Genomic DNA, 18,811 nt, shown 5'->3' with positions numbered 1-18,811 from the left:
GTAGGAACTCTGGACATATGAAATATCTAAGCACAAGCGGACATATAACCTTTCAAATCCTGAATCCTGAAGGTGAAAAAAGAGAGCAAATTTGCACCCCATGTAACTCTCAGTAAGTAGCGCAACACAGCCGTCGATATGGAACAATCGAACATTTGGATTAAGAGCCCATTTGGAAAACAGGAATTGAAAAACACATAAACAGAAAAAAAAAATCAACGTTCAAAAGGGGACCTAACTTAAAACCAAAAGGCATACATCACGTGCATTGGATATCACAAAATAGACTACATTGCAACTTTCTGATCAAACAGAGGGCTCTCAACAAAAAATACAGTTTTTGGACATCCTGCAGTAAAACTCACGGATGCAGATGCACCCCCTCCCCCCCCAAAAAAACATTTTCTAAGGTAAGGTTGTCAACATGTTATTACAGGTCGGTCTTCAACGGAGTTACGACAACGAAAAAACTATGTAAGAGCTGAGTCTTCCGGGCCTGCCTATTCAGGATGCACAATACTGGAACTATAGTTCTGTACCACGATATGTTGGGGACATTTGCTAGCTTTAGAAAACTGAGTGGCTCAGTGAATCACATCAACCCAGTAGGATTAGTAGTAAGGGCTGTAGCTGTACCCCAGGAACCTCCTGAATCTTGGTACCTTCCTGCAGAGCAAATAAAACAAACATTAGAAATAACATTCAGGATGAATCAGGAAACATCCACATTTCATAAATCATAAGGCTTGCTTTCCCAGGTCAACTTTTTTTCTCGGAGAGCTGCGTGTCATTTCATTAAGAAGAACAAACAAAAGACCGGCAAAGACCGGCCCAATTACAACAACACCACTCAAACTTTTTAGTCATCCTTTCCCCAGGATTCAGGTCAACTTCTTCGAACTTTTCAGTCATGTTTTCCCTTGGATGACTCTTATAGGCATGTTTTTTCACACAGAAATGGATACATTGTTTGGTAAATGTTAGCTCTGAAAGGTGAGGGGTAAGTTTGAGATGCCACAAATGACAGTCCTAGTCATTTGACCCAGAGTCAATGGTGGAAAAGCTCAAGTACCTCATAAAGTGATAATGTATTGATTGCAACTAATCAAAATAGCACTTCCATGTTTGCTGTGGCAGAACCTCGTGAATTAAGTGGCCCACATGCACACATCATTGTCCCAAAGACTTCTGATCGACGTGCACGAGTTCCAAATGACTCAAGAAGTCTGTCGGGTGTCCTCGGGAAACCCGAATCATCCACGTAACGTTCTTTTCAGGAATTCCCTCATCAAGCATCACAGTATTACAACATTTCATAGATAAGAGAAATCAGAGTAAAAGCGGAAAGATTACATAACATAGATTGAAACTTAAGTTCATAGTTTACAAACCATAAGTATTTGATACATAAAAGCTTCGGAACTTTATTATTACATAAACCATAGATTCACACAACATCTTTTACTTGCCCAAGGTCACACATCAGAAACCTCATCGTCACTTTCCTCCACAAGAGTAAAGTAACCATGGCCATCAAAAGGATTATCAAAAGACTCACCTGCAACATGGGTTAAGAAACCCTGAGTACAAAAGTACTCCACAAGACTTAACCGACTATAAAAGAGATGAAGACTCAGGTATGCAGGCTATAGGGATTCAAGGTAAAGCTTTATCAAGATCAATTATTTCTTTTGCATAAAAGCTTACTAAGAGTAAAGCCTACTTTCAAGTTTTAACTCAAGATTATCACTTATAGCTAACCAAGATCATTATCCAACTTTCATAAGCAAATCACCTCTTTCTTATACCAAAGATTCACTTATTACTACGATGATGGGGTGAGGATTGAGGCTCCATATCCGAGGAAACACGGCGATTCGAATCGATTAAACCCAGCTGGGGATTCAGTACCACACGACATATGTAGAACTTAATCTTGCATATGTCAACCTTTTCTATAGATCCTCCCATACAAGAACGGGTCCAGCGTCACCCGAGAGTACAGTACACCACCATCCTACAACCAATCTAGATGTTTCCCGGTCATCTCAGATCCGTAAGGTGGGTACACGCTACTCTCGCCATCTCTCCACTCCCAGTACGCGGTTAGCCGTTCTCAAGTATCGGAATAGCTATAGGTAAGGCTTACCAGCGCATGTGGGCTGTACTCAAAGTTCTCAATCACAACAGGCCAATCAACGGTACGGTCCTTAATCGACTCAGTTGGAGACACTACTTTAAGACTCCATTCTTAAAGCAAGTCCACCGACCGGTCTCAAATTGAACATCATTAACTATAAGAGTATTCCACAACAACCCTTCAAACTCTTTCATTTGAAAACTTATCTAATAAGCAGGGCTAAGCATACTAAGTATTTTCATAAAACAAGTATCAAGGTTAATATGGAAATCATCAAGGTAGATAATGCAGCAAATAGGATTCACTCAACTCCTATTCACCTAATGCATCATATTAACTCAAGTGATATAAATAACTTTATGAAAATACAAGGATAGGGTTTAATGTCCGGGGCTTGCCTTGACCGGGAGGGACGTTCGACAACTCAACAACACTCGAAGGATCCACAAACTCGGAAGAAACCCACTGGGGATCAGATTCTTCCGGAACGTATTCTATACGTAAAAGTGCATATGCATGATTATGATATACTCAAGGTATGATAAAGACAAGTTACACGTGCTTGGATAATAACAACAAACTATGATTATCTTGAGTACAATTTACCTTCACGGTATAGAAACAAACTAAGCTTAGCTACCCAAAAACATAGATTATTTCTAAACAAGTTTTATCATCTTTATTAAGCAATATTGTGAATCTATCATATCATAAAGAAAAATAAACCATAACCAGGGAGCATATTATGCTAAGTAACCATGGTTGTCAAACAATCCAAAATATCACCCAAATCCTAAAGGGATTAATCATTTCTATTTCTTTTATAAGCATTTTAAATAGCTTTATTAAGAGACAGAGCATACTTAATCAAAAATAACTGAAACAATTTCTGAAGCTAGATAACAGTAACACAAGTTCACATATTAAATTTCATGATTTTTGGATATACCCATAATTTATTAAAAATCATAGGAGGTTTATCTATTATTAAACAAAGGCAATTTATGTATATCTGAAAATTACCAGAAAATAAAACCTAACATTTTTCTTATGCTCTATCCATTTTATGGAAGCTATACAAAAATTTTTACAATTTTTGGAACCAGCACAAAATTTACTACACAAATTCAAATATAAAACAAAAACTGCATAAAAAGAAAAAGAAAAAGATTACTGCGCAGTGGGCTGCTTGGAAACTGGGCCGCAGACCGGCCCACTGCTTCCGGCCCGCATCCGCGCTGTGCCCGCCCGCGCCCTCTCTCTCTCTCACAGCCACTGACGGGTTAGCCCCACCCGTCAGCTTCCTCTCCCACCGGCACGGCGGCTCGGCCGCGACTCCGGCGACCGATAGCGAGGCCCTCGGCCCCCGCGCGCGCGCGCATCAGCTCCGACTCAACCTCGCGAACCGATTGCCACGACCTGCTAACGCTCTACTGCCTCCTCTCCATCTCCACTGCATCACTGGCGGACGGCCGCCATGGCCGACTGTCGGCCGGCCACTTGGGCCCGGTATAGAGCAAACGAAAGGTGTAGAGAGGTTCAAGGAGGTTTAGGGAACACGATGCTCACGTCACCACAGCGGGAGAAGCAGTAGAGAAGCTTGGCGACGGTGACCGTGCGGTCGGGCGGGTGCTCCGGCTCCGGTGACGTTATTCCGGTGAACCTGCTCGTGTCCAAGGAAAAGTAGCAAGCGCATGAGCACCAGAGTGACAAGGAGAGATAGGAACACCAGCTAGATTGACGTGAAACCTTCGAGAACGGCTTGGCCACGGAGAGAGATCACGGCGGCGGTCTCGGTCGGAATTGGAGAAGAACAGGGAAGCTCCGGCGCTCGAGCGAGTTATAGGGTGAGCTTAGAGGTGCGCTGGGTTCGCAGAGGGATGGCGAACATCGTGGACAGCTCAATTTGATACAAGGAAGACCGAGCACGGCCAATTTGGATGGGGACGGGGTACTGCTCCTCGGTGCTCCGGTGGCGGAAATGGAGTCGACGAGCGCAGCAGAGAAGGGCACGTCGCGCCTCTGGTTGCCAGCAGCTGCTCCACATTGTCACGGACGTGAACACGCGCGTGGACGAGGTAAAACGGTGGCCATGCGCTGGCATTCACCGATCCAGACTCGGGTGTCCACCGCCATGAACAGGAGCCAAAGCTTATCCCCCCCCTTTTGTCTGGTTTTGCAAAAATCGACCAAAAGTTGAATTAAAGCCAAAATGCTACCAAAACAAAAGTTGTGTAAAATTTTGTGAACTTCAAAACATCTTTTGGTGACCAGAGCTAATTCTGAGTGGAAATTAGCTAAATTTGCCAAACAGTTTTTGAAATTCAAGCTCAATTCCAAATTTTTGAATTGGGGCAAAACAGAATTTCCAAAATTACTTTTGATTTAGTAAAACAACTTGAAAAACTCCCAACATGAAAGTTGTTCAACTTTTCAAGCCCTACAACTCTCATGTTGACCATTTTTCAAAATTCCAAACAGATTTTGAATTGGAGATTTAAGTTTGAAAAGGGGACACTTTCCGGAAATCTGTATTTTCAAAATTACTTTGAATTTTGTACTGAAACTTCAAAAACTCAAAACACCAAAGTTGTACATCTTGACAAGACCTACAACTTTGCTTTTAAACTCAACTTCAAATTCTGCTTGGTTTTTGAATTGCACAAAAGGGGGCAAATCTAGGGTTTTGGAAACTAGGGTTTCCCCCCTTAAGCTCTCGGGAAAACTTTCACCCAAAGTTTTTAAACTCCAAAACAAGCATCCATACATAAATTAAACACACTTTAAATCCCTAAACACATTCATCCAAAATAAACTTATTTTAGGTTAATGCATCAGGGTTTACTTAACACTAAACTATGAAATGCTCATGATGACATGTCATGTTTTAATTCGCTTAACACCAGAGTGTTACAGCTCTCTCCCCCTTAAAGAAATCTCGTCCCGAGATTTACCTTAAAGTCTAACTAATGGAAAAGGAAGTTTGTCAAGCACTTCCAAAACCAACCTTTACAAAAACAGGGGTAGATCATTATACTATAGATTACAAGGATAAGACAGAAGAAAAGAACTCAGGAAAACGTTCTAAGAGAAACTCTTCGGATTCCCACGTGGCTTCATCTTCGGTATGTTGATTCCATTGCACCTTGTAATATTTGATAGTTCTTCTACGAGTAACTCGATCTTTTTGATCCAGAATCTTGATAGGATACTCTGAATATGTCAGATCAGGCTTTAACTCAATTTCTTCAACATGAATGATATGATCAGGCACTTGAAGACATTTCTTCAACTGAGAGACATGAAACACATGGTGTACTGATAACAACTGTGGTGGTAAATCTAGACGATATGCCACCTTTCCACATCTTTCAAGGATTTGATATGGACCTATATATCGAGGTGCCAATTTTCCTTTTACTCCAAAACGAGTGACTCCTTTCATAGGTGACACTTTGAGGTATACATAATCACCAACCTCAAAGCTAAGAGATCGACGTCTCTTATCAGCATAACTCTTTTGCCTGGACTGCGCTATCTTCATGTTATCTCGAATGAGCCTGACTTTCTCTTCGGTTTCTTTGACTAAGTCAACCCCGAAGAGACTATGTTCTCCAGGTTCTGACCAATTCAAAGGTGTCCTGCACCTTCTGCCATATAGAGCTTCAAATGGTGCCATCTTAATGCTCTCTTGATAACTATTATTATAAGAGAATTCTGCTAGTGGCAAACATTCATCCCATTTTTCTGAATAACTGAGCACACAAGATCTTAACATATCTTCTAATATCTGATTGACTCTTTCAGTCTGACCTCCAGTCTGTGGATGATAAGCTGTACTATGCAGAAGTTTAGTACCCAAAGACTTATGTAGGTGCTTCCAGAAAGCATTTACAAACTGTGTCCCTCTATCAGATACGATAGTCTTTGGAATACCATGTAAGCTTACAATTCTGTTAAAGTATATCTTAGCATAGATGGAAGCTCGATACTTCTTTCTTACGGGAATGAAATGAGCTGATTTGGTCAGACGATCAACAATGACCCATATGGAATCAAACCCTTTTAATGTTCTGGGTAATCCCACTATGAAGTCCATACTGATGTCATCCCACTTCCAAGATGGAATTGGCAATGGTTGCAATTCTCCAGCAGACCTAAGATGAACTGCTTTCACTTTTTGACAAGTATCGCATCTAGCCACATAACTAGCAATTTCAAGCTTCATCTTAGTCCACCAGAATCTTTGTTTCAAATCATGATACATCTTATTACTGCCTGAATGGATTGAAAGTCTTGTTGCATGAGCTTCATCAAGAATTTGTTTTCTGAGTTCAGGGACTTTTGGAACTACTAAACGATCCTTGAACCAAATCACTCCAGCTTCATCTATTCTGAACTTGGAATTTGGTTCAGACTGAACCTTTCTTTTCAAAAAAAATATACCCTTATTTTCTTGCTGGGCTGTAATAATCTGATCTTTGATGGATGACTGAACTGTCATATTTGTCAAACTCCCTTGTGGAATCATCTCAAGACCTAACTTTTCAAATTCATAGCACAAGGTAAGGTCTATAGGCTTGACTTCCACACAATTGCAATGATTCTTTCGACTGAGTGCATCTGCCACAACATTGGCTTTGCCTGGGTGATAGTGTACTTCAATATCATAATCTTTTATCAGTTCTAACCATCTTCTTTGGCGCATATTCAGCTCTGACTGAGTAAAGATGTATTTCAAACTCTTATGATCAGTATATATGTGACAAGTATTACCCAATAGATAATGTCGCCAGATCTTTAGAGCATGGACTACAGCTGCCAACTCTAGATCATGGGTTGGATAATGCTCTTCATGACGCTTAAGTTGTCGTGAAGCATATGCAATGACTCTGCCTTCTTGCATTAGTACACATCCAATGCCTTTGCCTGAAGCATCACAATACACGTCAAAAGATTTTTCAATATCAGGTTGAGCTAACACTGGTGCAGTGGTCAACAACTTTTTCAAAGTCCGAAAAGCTTCTTCACACTCGGATGACCACACAAACTTGGTATCATTCTTCAGCAGTGTCGTCATTGGTTTAGAGATCTTGGAGAAGTCAGGGATAAACCTGCGATAATACCCCGCTAATCCTAAGAAACTCCGAACTTGATGTACTGAAGTTGGTGATTTCCAGTCAAGAACTTCTTGAACTTTGCTTGGATCTACTGCAACACCTTCAGCTGACAGGACATGACCCAAAAATTGGACTTCATCTATCCAGAATTCACACTTGCTAAACTTAGCATATAACTGATGTTCTCTCAGGCGAGTCAACACTATCCTGAGATGCTCTTCATGCTCTTCTTTAGTTTTGGAATAAATGAGAATGTCATCAATGAATACCACCACGAACTTATCTAACTCTGGCATGAACACTGAATTCATCAAATACATAAAATGTGCTGGGGCATTTGTCAGACCAAAAGACATGACCAGATATTCATACAAACCATATCTGGTAGTGAATGCTGTTTTTGGAACATCTTTTGGCTTGATCTTAATTTGATGGTACCCAGATCTCAAGTCTATCTTCGAAAACACCTTAGCACCAGTTAGTTGATCAAAGAGAAGATCAATACGGGGCAAAGGATACTTATTCTTGATTGTTACTTCATTCAAAGGACGATAGTCCACACATAGCCTCAAGGTATTGTCTTTTTTCTTCACAAAAATTGCCGGACAACCCCATGGTGATGAACTAGGTCGAATGAAACCTTTATCCATCAATTCTTGCAACTGAGTTTTCAATTCTGCTAATTCTTTTGGTGGCATTCTATAAGCTCTTCTGGATATTGGTGCTGTCCCTGGTTTGAGCTCTATTTCAAACTCCACATCACGATCAGGTGGCAGACCAGGTAAATCTTCTGGAAACACATCAGGAAACTCACAGACCACTGGAATATCCTTGATTTCCTTAACAGAGATAGCACACACTTGCTCAACTGCTCTCTTAAGGGTAGGAAGATGGATAAGAAGCTGAGACTTGCTATTAGGTAAGTTGACCTTGATGGTTCTATTTAAGGTGTCTATAACTGCACCTCTCTGGCTCATCCAGTTCATACCCAAGATCACATCTATACTCGGATCTTTTAACACTATCATGGATGTTGGAAATATATATCCACCCAAATCTATTGGTACCTGATGTACCATTTCCTTAGTGCATAGTCGACCCCCAGGTGACTGTATAAAGAACTCATCTTTGGTTGCACCAATAGGTATATTATGCTTTTCCGCAAATGTTCTATTCATGAAAGTATGTGATGCTCCAGAATCAAAAAGTGTAAGTGCTGGGTGTTGGGCAACAGGGAACATACCAAGCATCACTGGCTCTCCCTCAGGTATAGCTTCAACTTGAGTATGGAAAACCCTTCCTGTTTTCTGAGTACCTTTACCCTTCTGCGGATTCTGGGCAGGACCTTTGTTCTGATTTGTTTGTTGATTTCCAACTGGCCTTGGTGCGTTGACATTTGGAACACTTTGCCTTGGATATGGACATTCACGAGAAAAATGTCCACTCTTCCCACAATTGTAACAAGGGTTGTTTGCAGCTTGTGGCATTGGCGGACGAATGGCAGGAACATTTGGCTGACGTTGAACATTGAATGGCATTGTCGGCCTTACAAAACTCCTCTGCATATTCTGTTGCTGAGGCGGCTGATAAGAAGGATGATAAGATGGGCGGAATTGCTGAGCTGGATGATACATGAGCCTCTGGCGCTTCTTGTTGCCGCCAGATGATCCAGACCCTGAGACAAACCCCTTCTTCTTCTTAGCCTCCTTATGCTTGCGGTTCTTTTCTTCACTGGAGATAGCAATGTTCACTGCCTCATGATAAGATATATTGCCACATGATGCCATCATCAGTTGAAGCTTTGTATTCAAGCCTCTCATGAAACAATCCTTCTTCTTTTCATCAGTGTTGACTTGCTCAATTGCATATTGGGACAGATGATTAAACTTTCCAATATACTGTATGACTGAGTCATCCCCCTGACGGAGAGCTAAGAACTCTTCGAGCTTCATTTTCATAACTCCCTTGGGAATGTAATGAGCCCTGAAGGCTTCCTTGAATTCTCCCCAAGTGATTCGGTGGCGGGCTGGTTGAACAGCTAGTAAGTTTTCCCACCAAACTCCTGCTGCTCCTCTCAGCTGCTGAGCGGCAAAAGCTGGCTTCTGAGTCTCAGTACAGTTGATGAGACTGAACTTTTGCTCCATAGTGCGAAGCCAATCCTCAGCTTCAAGAGGTTCATCAGCTTTTGTGAATACTGGGGGACGAGTATCTGTGAAGTCAACATATGTGGTTTCTTCTCGGTTATGGCGACCACGGCCACGCTGACCAACATTCTGGTTTTGTGCTAACAGAGTTGTTGCATTGACCAATGCTGCAATTGCATCAGCCAAAGAGGGTGGAACGGGTGGTGCATTAGGAAAATCATCCCCACCCTGGGAAGAACTAGCTCCATGGTTGTTAGCAGACATCTGTTTAAAAACACATCACACTTTAATTAACATGCTTACTTAACCATCATACATCATGACTTACATAACACAAACACGTTCATCTTATTTATCATACAAGTCCGCTCCTGGGCAGGACTACTGAAACCACTATCTTACACAACTTCCCATACTAGAGGTTTTCTGACTAACTAAGTTACAAAGTCAGAAGATCACACTCGGTCATACTTCTTGCCTTCTCAACACCTAGTCGTCATCCATCTCCGACTCACTGGTGGTAACACCCTCATCTGGAGTGGGAGTTCCTGGTTCTTCTGCTTCATCCTCAGAAGTATCACTATCCACTTGGATGACAACTGGTCCTTCCTCTGCTGCTTCAGGAGCCTCGGGTGGATTGAGGGCATCCTGCAGCTGGTGCACTTCCTCATGGAGGGTGTTGGCATAGGCCTCAAGATTGACCACATACCCCGCCATATGGTACAGCTGAACTTCCATGTTGATGTTGTCAGTGAGCATCAGGCGCAGATCATTCTTCATAAGCCTGTAGGTCCTTGGCGAAGGAGGACCTCCGCTAGTGTCACTCCCGTTTCCATCGCTGGAGTTATCAGTGCTGCTGTCACTGCTATCGGAGGGTGGCGGATCCCTTGATGCCAACTGGTGCCTGGGGACACGACCTCCGGTGGACTTGCGAGCGGTTAGGCGGGTACGTGCCATCTGCCAAAATATTTTTATTTTGAATATTAGAACTATATATGTTCCAAGGTTAAAGAATAGAGTTTTACAATTAGATGGACACTTTACCTCTAATTATTAACAACTTTAAGGAGGGAAAGTTAATTACATGTTATCAATAATGATGCATGAAACGTACTTACGAACCAAGCATACATCAAACAAATAATTAACTTTAAGTTAGGCACTTGATATAAAAGTGCATAAACTTTCTTTTCATAAATAGGGCATTCTTATACTATCATAAGCATTGTTCCTTGTATATATAAATATCACCATAATCACACTAAAAACATATCCATTTAGAGAGAAGGATAAGTCTAAAGAATGAATTGAGACAAGTTAGAAGCATAAGACAAGCTTAGAAGCAATTTGGACCCAAACTAATTTGAAATTTAGTTTGACTCAAAAGCTTTTGAAGTTTTCAAAATCGAATACTGCTATACTTTCTAAGGGAAACCTGCTCTGATACCAGCTGTGGCAGAACCTCGTGAATTAAGTGGCCCACATGCACACATCATTGTCCCAAAGACTTCTGATCGACGTGCACGAGTTCCAAATGACTCAAGAAGTCTGTCGGGTGTCCTCGGGAAACCCGAATCATCCACGTAACGTTCTTTTCAGGAATTCCCTCATCAAGCATCACAGTATTACAACATTTCATAGATAAGAGAAATCAGAGTAAAAGCGGAAAGATTACATAACATAGATTGAAACTTAAGTTCATAGTTTACAAACCATAAGTATTTGATACATAAAAGCTTCGGAACTTTATTATTACATAAACCATAGATTCACACAACATCTTTTACTTGCCCAAGGTCACACATCAGAAACCTCATCGTCACTTTCCTCCACAAGAGTAAAGTAACCATGGCCATCAAAAGGATTATCAAAAGACTCACCTGCAACATGGGTTAAGAAACCCTGAGTACAAAAGTACTCCACAAGACTTAACCGACTATAAAAGAGATGAAGACTCAGGTATGCAGGCTATAGGGATTCAAGGTAAAGCTTTATCAAGATCAATTATTTCTTTTGCATAAAAGCTTACTAAGAGTAAAGCCTACTTTCAAGTTTTAACTCAAGATTATCACTTATAGCTAACCAAGATCATTATCCAACTTTCATAAGCAAATCACCTCTTTCTTATACCAAAGATTCACTTATTACTACGATGATGGGGTGAGGATTGAGGCTCCATATCCGAGGAAACACGGCGATTCGAATCGATTAAACCCAGCTGGGGATTCAGTACCACACGACATATGTAGAACTTAATCTTGCATATGTCAACCTTTTCTATAGATCCTCCCATACAAGAACGGGTCCAGCGTCACCCGAGAGTACAGTACACCACCATCCTACAGCCAATCTAGATGTTTCCCGGTCATCTCAGATCCGTAAGGTGGGTACACGCTACTCTCGCCATCTCTCCACTCCCAGTACGCGGTTAGCCGTTCTCAAGTATCGGAATAGCTATAGGTAAGGCTTACCAGCGCATGTGGGCTGTACTCAAAGTTCTCAATCACAACAGGCCAATCAACGGTACGGTCCTTAATCGACTCAGTTGGAGACACTACTTTAAGACTCCATTCTTAAAGCAAGTCCACCGACCGGTCTCAAATTGAACATCATTAACTATAAGAGTATTCCACAACAACCCTTCAAACTCTTTCATTTGAAAACTTATCTAATAAGCAGGGCTAAGCATACTAAGTATTTTCATAAAACAAGTATCAAGGTTAATATGGAAATCATCAAGGTAGATAATGCAGCAAATAGGATTCACTCAACTCCTATTCACCTAATGCATCATATTAACTCAAGTGATATAAATAACTTTATGAAAATACAAGGATAGGGTTTAATGTCCGGGGCTTGCCTTGACCGGGAGGGACGTTCGACAACTCAACAACACTCGAAGGATCCACAAACTCGGAAGAAACCCACTGGGGATCAGATTCTTCCGGAACGTATTCTATACGTAAAAGTGCATATGCATGATTATGATATACTCAAGGTATGATAAAGACAAGTTACACGTGCTTGGATAATAACAACAAACTATGATTATCTTGAGTACAATTTACCTTCACGGTATAGAAACAAACTAAGCTTAGCTACCCAAAAACATAGATTATTTCTAAACAAGTTTTATCATCTTTATTAAGCAATATTGTGAATCTATCATATCATAAAGAAAAATAAACCATAACCAGGGAGCATATTATGCTAAGTAACCATGGTTGTCAAACAATCCAAAATATCACCCAAATCCTAAAGGGATTAATCATTTCTATTTCTTTTATAAGCATTTTAAATAGCTTTATTAAGAGACAGAGCATACTTAATCAAAAATAACTGAAACAATTTCTGAAGCTAGATAACAGTAACACAAGTTCACATATTAAATTTCATGATTTTTGGATATACCCATAATTTATTAAAAATCATAGGAGGTTTATCTATTATTAAACAAAGGCAATTTATGTATATCTGAAAATTACCAGAAAATAAAACCTAACATTTTTCTTATGCTCTATCCATTTTATGGAAGCTATACAAAAATTTTTACAATTTTTGGAACCAGCACAAAATTTACTACACAAATTCAAATATAAAACAAAAACTGCATAAAAAGAAAAAGAAAAAGATTACTGCGCAGTGGGCTGCTTGGAAACTGGGCCGCAGACCGGCCCACTGCTTCCGGCCCGCATCCGCGCTGTGCCCGCCCGCGCCCTCTCTCTCTCTCACAGCCACTGACGGGTTAGCCCCACCCGTCAGCTTCCTCTCCCACCGGCACGGCGGCTCGGCCGCGACTCCGGCGACCGATAGCGAGGCCCTCGGCCCCCGCGCGCGCGCGCATCAGCTCCGACTCAACCTCGCGAACCGATTGCCACGACCTGCTAACGCTCTACTGCCTCCTCTCCATCTCCACTGCATCACTGGCGGACGGCCGCCATGGCCGACTGTCGGCCGGCCACTTGGGCCCGGTATAGAGCAAACGAAAGGTGTAGAGAGGTTCAAGGAGGTTTAGGGAACACGATGCTCACGTCACCACAGCGGGAGAAGCAGTAGAGAAGCTTGGCGACGGTGACCGTGCGGTCGGGCGGGTGCTCCGGCTCCGGTGACGTTATTCCGGTGAACCTGCTCGTGTCCAAGGAAAAGTAGCAAGCGCATGAGCACCAGAGTGACAAGGAGAGATAGGAACACCAGCTAGATTGACGTGAAACCTTCGAGAACGGCTTGGCCACGGAGAGAGATCACGGCGGCGGTCTCGGTCGGAATTGGAGAAGAACAGGGAAGCTCCGGCGCTCGAGCGAGTTATAGGGTGAGCTTAGAGGTGCGCTGGGTTCGCAGAGGGATGGCGAACATCGTGGACAGCTCAATTTGATACAAGGAAGACCGAGCACGGCCAATTTGGATGGGGACGGGGTACTGCTCCTCGGTGCTCCGGTGGCGGAAATGGAGTCGACGAGCGCAGCAGAGAAGGGCACGTCGCGCCTCTGGTTGCCAGCAGCTGCTCCACATTGTCACGGACGTGAACACGCGCGTGGACGAGGTAAAACGGTGGCCATGCGCTGGCATTCACCGATCCAGACTCGGGTGTCCACCGCCATGAACAGGAGCCAAAGCTTATCCCCCCCCTTTTGTCTGGTTTTGCAAAAATCGACCAAAAGTTGAATTAAAGCCAAAATGCTACCAAAACAAAAGTTGTGTAAAATTTTGTGAACTTCAAAACATCTTTTGGTGACCAGAGCTAATTCTGAGTGGAAATTAGCTAAATTTGCCAAACAGTTTTTGAAATTCAAGCTCAATTCCAAATTTTTGAATTGGGGCAAAACAGAATTTCCAAAATTACTTTTGATTTAGTAAAACAACTTGAAAAACTCCCAACATGAAAGTTGTTCAACTTTTCAAGCCCTACAACTCTCATGTTGACCATTTTTCAAAATTCCAAACAGATTTTGAATTGGAGATTTAAGTTTGAAAAGGGGACACTTTCCGGAAATCTGTATTTTCAAAATTACTTTGAATTTTGTACTGAAACTTCAAAAACTCAAAACACCAAAGTTGTACATCTTGACAAGACCTACAACTTTGCTTTTAAACTCAACTTCAAATTCTGCTTGGTTTTTGAATTGCACAAAAGGGGGCAAATCTAGGGTTTTGGAAACTAGGGTTTCCCCCCTTAAGCTCTCGGGAAAACTTTCACCCAAAGTTTTTAAACTCCAAAACAAGCATCCATACATAAATTAAACACACTTTAAATCCCTAAACACATTCATCCAAAATAAACTTATTTTAGGTTAATGCATCAGGGTTTACTTAACACTAAACTATGAAATGCTCATGATGACATGTCATGTTTTAATTCGCTTAACACCAGAGTGTTACATTTATCATCTTTCCACATCCACATGTAATGTATCTTCATGAAGAAAAACTCCTTAGGGCACTCACAATGCAAGACTCTATCACAGAGTCCAAGACAATTAATTTCATATTATTTATGATATTTTGCTGATGTGGCAACATATTTATTGAAGAAAGAGGTAGAAAAAATAAGACTCCAAGTCTTATTTAGACTCTAAGTCCACATTGTTCGAGGTAATAAATAACTTTAGACTCTATGATAGAGTCTGCATTATGAGTTCCCTTACCCATACGATGGATAGAAAGGATAAACTGAGTGCCTTCCCCTAGATTGCTTCATTCCTGGAATGTTGGTTCTTTTTGGACAAACCTACATTCAGAATGAAGATTAGACAAAAATTAACAAAATAAATGTTAGAAAGTTGAAACCAAGTCCTTTGGACCTTCAAAGGACGACCATGAAGTTCTGTTTCATTCAAAAGGAGAGCATTCTGGACAGCCTCAACTTCATCAAACTCCACATAAGCAAACCCTTTGGGTTGACCAAAGCTGTCTGTCAAGATTGTCACCCTGTTGATAGTTCCACAAAACTGAAAATGCTGCTGAACTTCCTCCGGCGAGCAAGCATAGTCAACCTGAAGCAAGGTGGCACATGGTTTACATCTTCTCACAATCGTAGCAAACTAAGAACTACATGTTGCCAATTTTAATGCATTTTTATGGGGCAAGTATTTTTTTTTCAAAACATTTAAGATGCCACAAACCCCAACCACAGGAAGAAACAGTTACAGTAACTAAAGAACATAGGCAGGCATCAAAGTTCAACAACAACTGGAGTTCATTTTAGTAACATAATCATTGCTCAAGAGCTGCAGGAAATTTGTCAGGTGTTTAGGACATGTTTGAATAGCACTAGGACAAGGGGTACAAAAGAAAACTCACATTCCCAACATAGATGGAGCGAACATCCACCTCTGCCTTGTCAACTGTTGTTGCTGCCACAGCTGTTTCAGATTCTTCTTCTGTGAATACAAATACAAACAAATAAAAAGAGTGGTAAACAGCTATATAGCTTAGTGGGAAAATGGGAGCAGTATTCCATTGAAGCAGTGGGGCTGAGAAAAATGAAATTACTGCACCATACTCGCAATCAGAAATTATAAAGCCTGCAACAAAAGACATACTTCAAGCACAGCAACAAACCTATGTAATCAGTACCCATGATTGTATAAAGTATAGATGGACTTACAAATTAAGTAGATATATGAGCAGAGGTATGGTATGTCGCATATACTTTATGCACAATATTATTTTCAGAATATTTGCAGAACTCACTTTCTAAACTAGATCACCTGAAAGATTGTATTCACTACCTATAAATTTTCAGAAGTAATTAAGCTGAGCACAAGCTTTACTGCTTTAGTCACATTGTCTCTCTGTGTACAAATTGTTCTTTCTATGGAATATAGGCATATAGCATTAGCATCATTGTGGTGCCCTATGCAAGAATAATTGTATACATAAATACTTGTATTATTAGACAAGAAAACTTGTAGCTTAGGGCGCCCATGCCCACATGAGAGCAAAACCATATATAGTTGATCTGATGGAAATGTCCACTATAACAGCAATAAATTGTAGCTAAGGCAAAATACATCGCAATAATCTTTTTCAGTGTTTACTTAAATGCTATTAGCAAGAACCAGATACCCAATGCATGCCGCCAAAACATGCCGCATGCCTTGTCCTTCTATGCTGTAGGCAACATTGGAAGATCCAGAATGAAGTGGTCTTCCAGAACAAAGGATCATCCATCAGTTGTCTCCTCCAAGCATGCGAGCAGCACTTATGGCGTACTCGCCTCTTGTGCAATGATCAAACCACCTCCGCCAAATGTTATTTTTCTTTTTTCAGTGTAACCTCCTGAGAGTTTGCACTGAATTCTGTATCAGATAAAAAGTTTGGCTGCAAGAGCCATAATGGATTAAGGTGGGACTCCCTTTCCTAGCAGTACTAAGCTCGCACATATTTCCTAGTAGTACAGGTCTCATAATGCAATCCTAGGAGACACTCAAGTAACACTATGAAAACATCAAAATGCAGCTTAGGCCGGATGTCGCCGATTACTCTATCTAGAAATGCAATAATTGACCACATGAACAACATTGTAATACACTTGAGATGTTTAATGCCAGAATGTGGTGGCAAAAAGCATCTCCGTAGTCTGGCTGATCACTTATGACAGTCACTCAAAGTAATGTTTAGCTGCAGCACAAGCATTCAATAAGTAACCAAACAAGCTTACCTTCTGAATTGTAACTATTCTAGTCATGCTTTGATCACAATATATCAACCAATTATGTCTTCGTCAAGATCTGTTCAATTTTAGTACAAAATAGTAGCACTGACCAACATAACAAATGGAGGCAAACAGACATAATGTTCGTCTATCACACAGCACATGAGAAATACAATAATTGACCACATGACAAATATTGTAATACACTTGAGATGTGCAATGCCAGAATGTGGTTGCAAAAAGCATCTCCGATAGTCTGGCTGATCATTTATGACAGCCACTCAAAGTAATGCTTAGCTGCAGCACAAGCAATCGATAAGTAACCAAGCAAGCTTACTTGCTGAATTGTAACAATACTAATCATGCTTTGATCACAGTATATCAACCTTTTTATGTATTTCAGTACAAAATACTACCATGGCCAACATAACAAATGATGGAGGCGAACAGACATAATGTTCGTCGATCCACACAGCACATGAGAAATTGAGAATTGCGAAATGCATCATCCACCACTCTTACTGCAACCACATAACACAACATCTCCTCAATCAGGCTAAAAATAGAATAAGGTAGTCACTTATAGGCAGTAAACTGAAGCCAACTATATAGCACCAGGACGAACTACATGCTCTGGCAAACAAAACACACCACAAATTCAGTCACAGACCACTAAAATGGTTAAATTAGCATGCTGTCCGGCAAAATAAATAAAATCCCGGTACCCGCAGTTTACTTCAGCGGTCAACTTACTACACCAACAAGGCAAACAGAGATGGTGCGTTTACTAGCAAAACGAATTACCATGCGATGGGGCCGGTGGTATCTCAAACTCGAGTTTCTCCAACTCCCGCAGCCGCCTCCGCATTTCTTCAATCTCCTGCAGCCCACAATACCCTAACACGTATAAGCACTGCCGTACCAAAGCAAACGATACGAGACCTTAAGCGCTCGAGCGAGTCCTTATTCACGCAAGGTAGGAGGCGACATTGCAAAACAAGCGCGGGCGCAGGCGCACACCGCACGCACGCACCTGATCCCTGGTGTAGAGGCTGGCGCGGAGCTCCACGGCGGACGGATGGTCCGTCTCTCCTTCCTCGATGCGGCCGATGCGCGCGCGGTGACCAGAGCCGCGCGTCTCATCGCCGCTTCGGCCTCGCTTCGAGGTCATCGCCATCGCCGCCGCCGCCCCAACCGCAACTGCTGCTTCGCTTTGGTGCTCCGCCGCCCGCCCTCTTTTCCTTGAGGCTTGTCGTGTTTGCGTGAGCGTGACTGACGACGTGGTGCGGTTTGATTCCGGGAGTATATTTTGTTTTTTTTTCTACTATCGGTTTCAAATCCAGTGGGCCCAATTGTACGGGCGGCAGATGGACGGTTCGGATTAGACGACACGGGCGAGACGCAAGCAAGTGCAAACGCAAAAGATAGAAATCGTGAATTGCGGTGACAAACAATCATAAGCTGCTGGGAAGAAGCAACATTGCCTGAAAAATCATGCATTTCTTTCCAGACTTGCAAAAGCTCAATCCGAACAACCTTCTTAACACATAATTGTTTTTTTAGAACTCGAGGGGCAAAGAAGCCCCTACAAAAAATACATTAAAAAACTATAACAATAGTTACAAATAAAACAAAGTTGGAGGGAGGGAGGGAGGACTAGCTTAAGAGATAAAAAAGAGACAAAGAAAATCAAACTTGTCCGTTTGGGCTTATCAGCCGAATGTGTCAGCCATTCAGCAGTATTTGTTTCTCA

General features: G+C 41.6%; 1 protein-coding gene across 4 annotated transcripts; it reads right to left on the bottom strand.

Moving 5' to 3' along the window:
• On the bottom strand, nucleotides 118-18,335 carry LOC8058063 (polyadenylate-binding protein 1). Of its 4 annotated transcripts, XR_002450657.1 has the most exons (7): nucleotides 18,092-18,335; nucleotides 17,863-17,938; nucleotides 15,702-15,781; nucleotides 15,203-15,394; nucleotides 15,047-15,129; nucleotides 12,265-12,360; nucleotides 11,232-11,284 (listed from the first exon to the last, which is right to left on the bottom strand). XR_002450657.1 is itself a non-coding variant. In XM_002464873.2 (6 exons), the coding sequence occupies exons 1-6, from the start codon at nucleotides 18,233-18,235 to the stop codon at nucleotides 612-614; spliced, it is 630 nt and encodes a 209-aa protein (XP_002464918.1). In that variant the 5' UTR covers nucleotides 18,236-18,335; the 3' UTR covers nucleotides 118-611. The 4 variants fall into 4 exon arrangements, 3 of the variants coding, with proteins under 3 accessions (XP_002464918.1, XP_021310755.1, XP_021310759.1); XM_002464873.2 differs by lacking the exons at nucleotides 11,232-11,284; nucleotides 12,265-12,360 and adding an exon at nucleotides 118-666; XM_021455080.1 differs by lacking the exons at nucleotides 11,232-11,284; nucleotides 12,265-12,360 and adding an exon at nucleotides 9,701-10,361.

This window comes from Sorghum bicolor, chromosome 1, assembly GCF_000003195.3.
Source record: "Sorghum bicolor cultivar BTx623 chromosome 1, Sorghum_bicolor_NCBIv3, whole genome shotgun sequence".
Taxonomy (NCBI): Eukaryota; Viridiplantae; Streptophyta; class Magnoliopsida; order Poales; family Poaceae; genus Sorghum; species Sorghum bicolor.
Note: the sequence above shows the minus strand (reverse complement) of the source record. Positions and strands in the feature narration are given on the sequence as shown.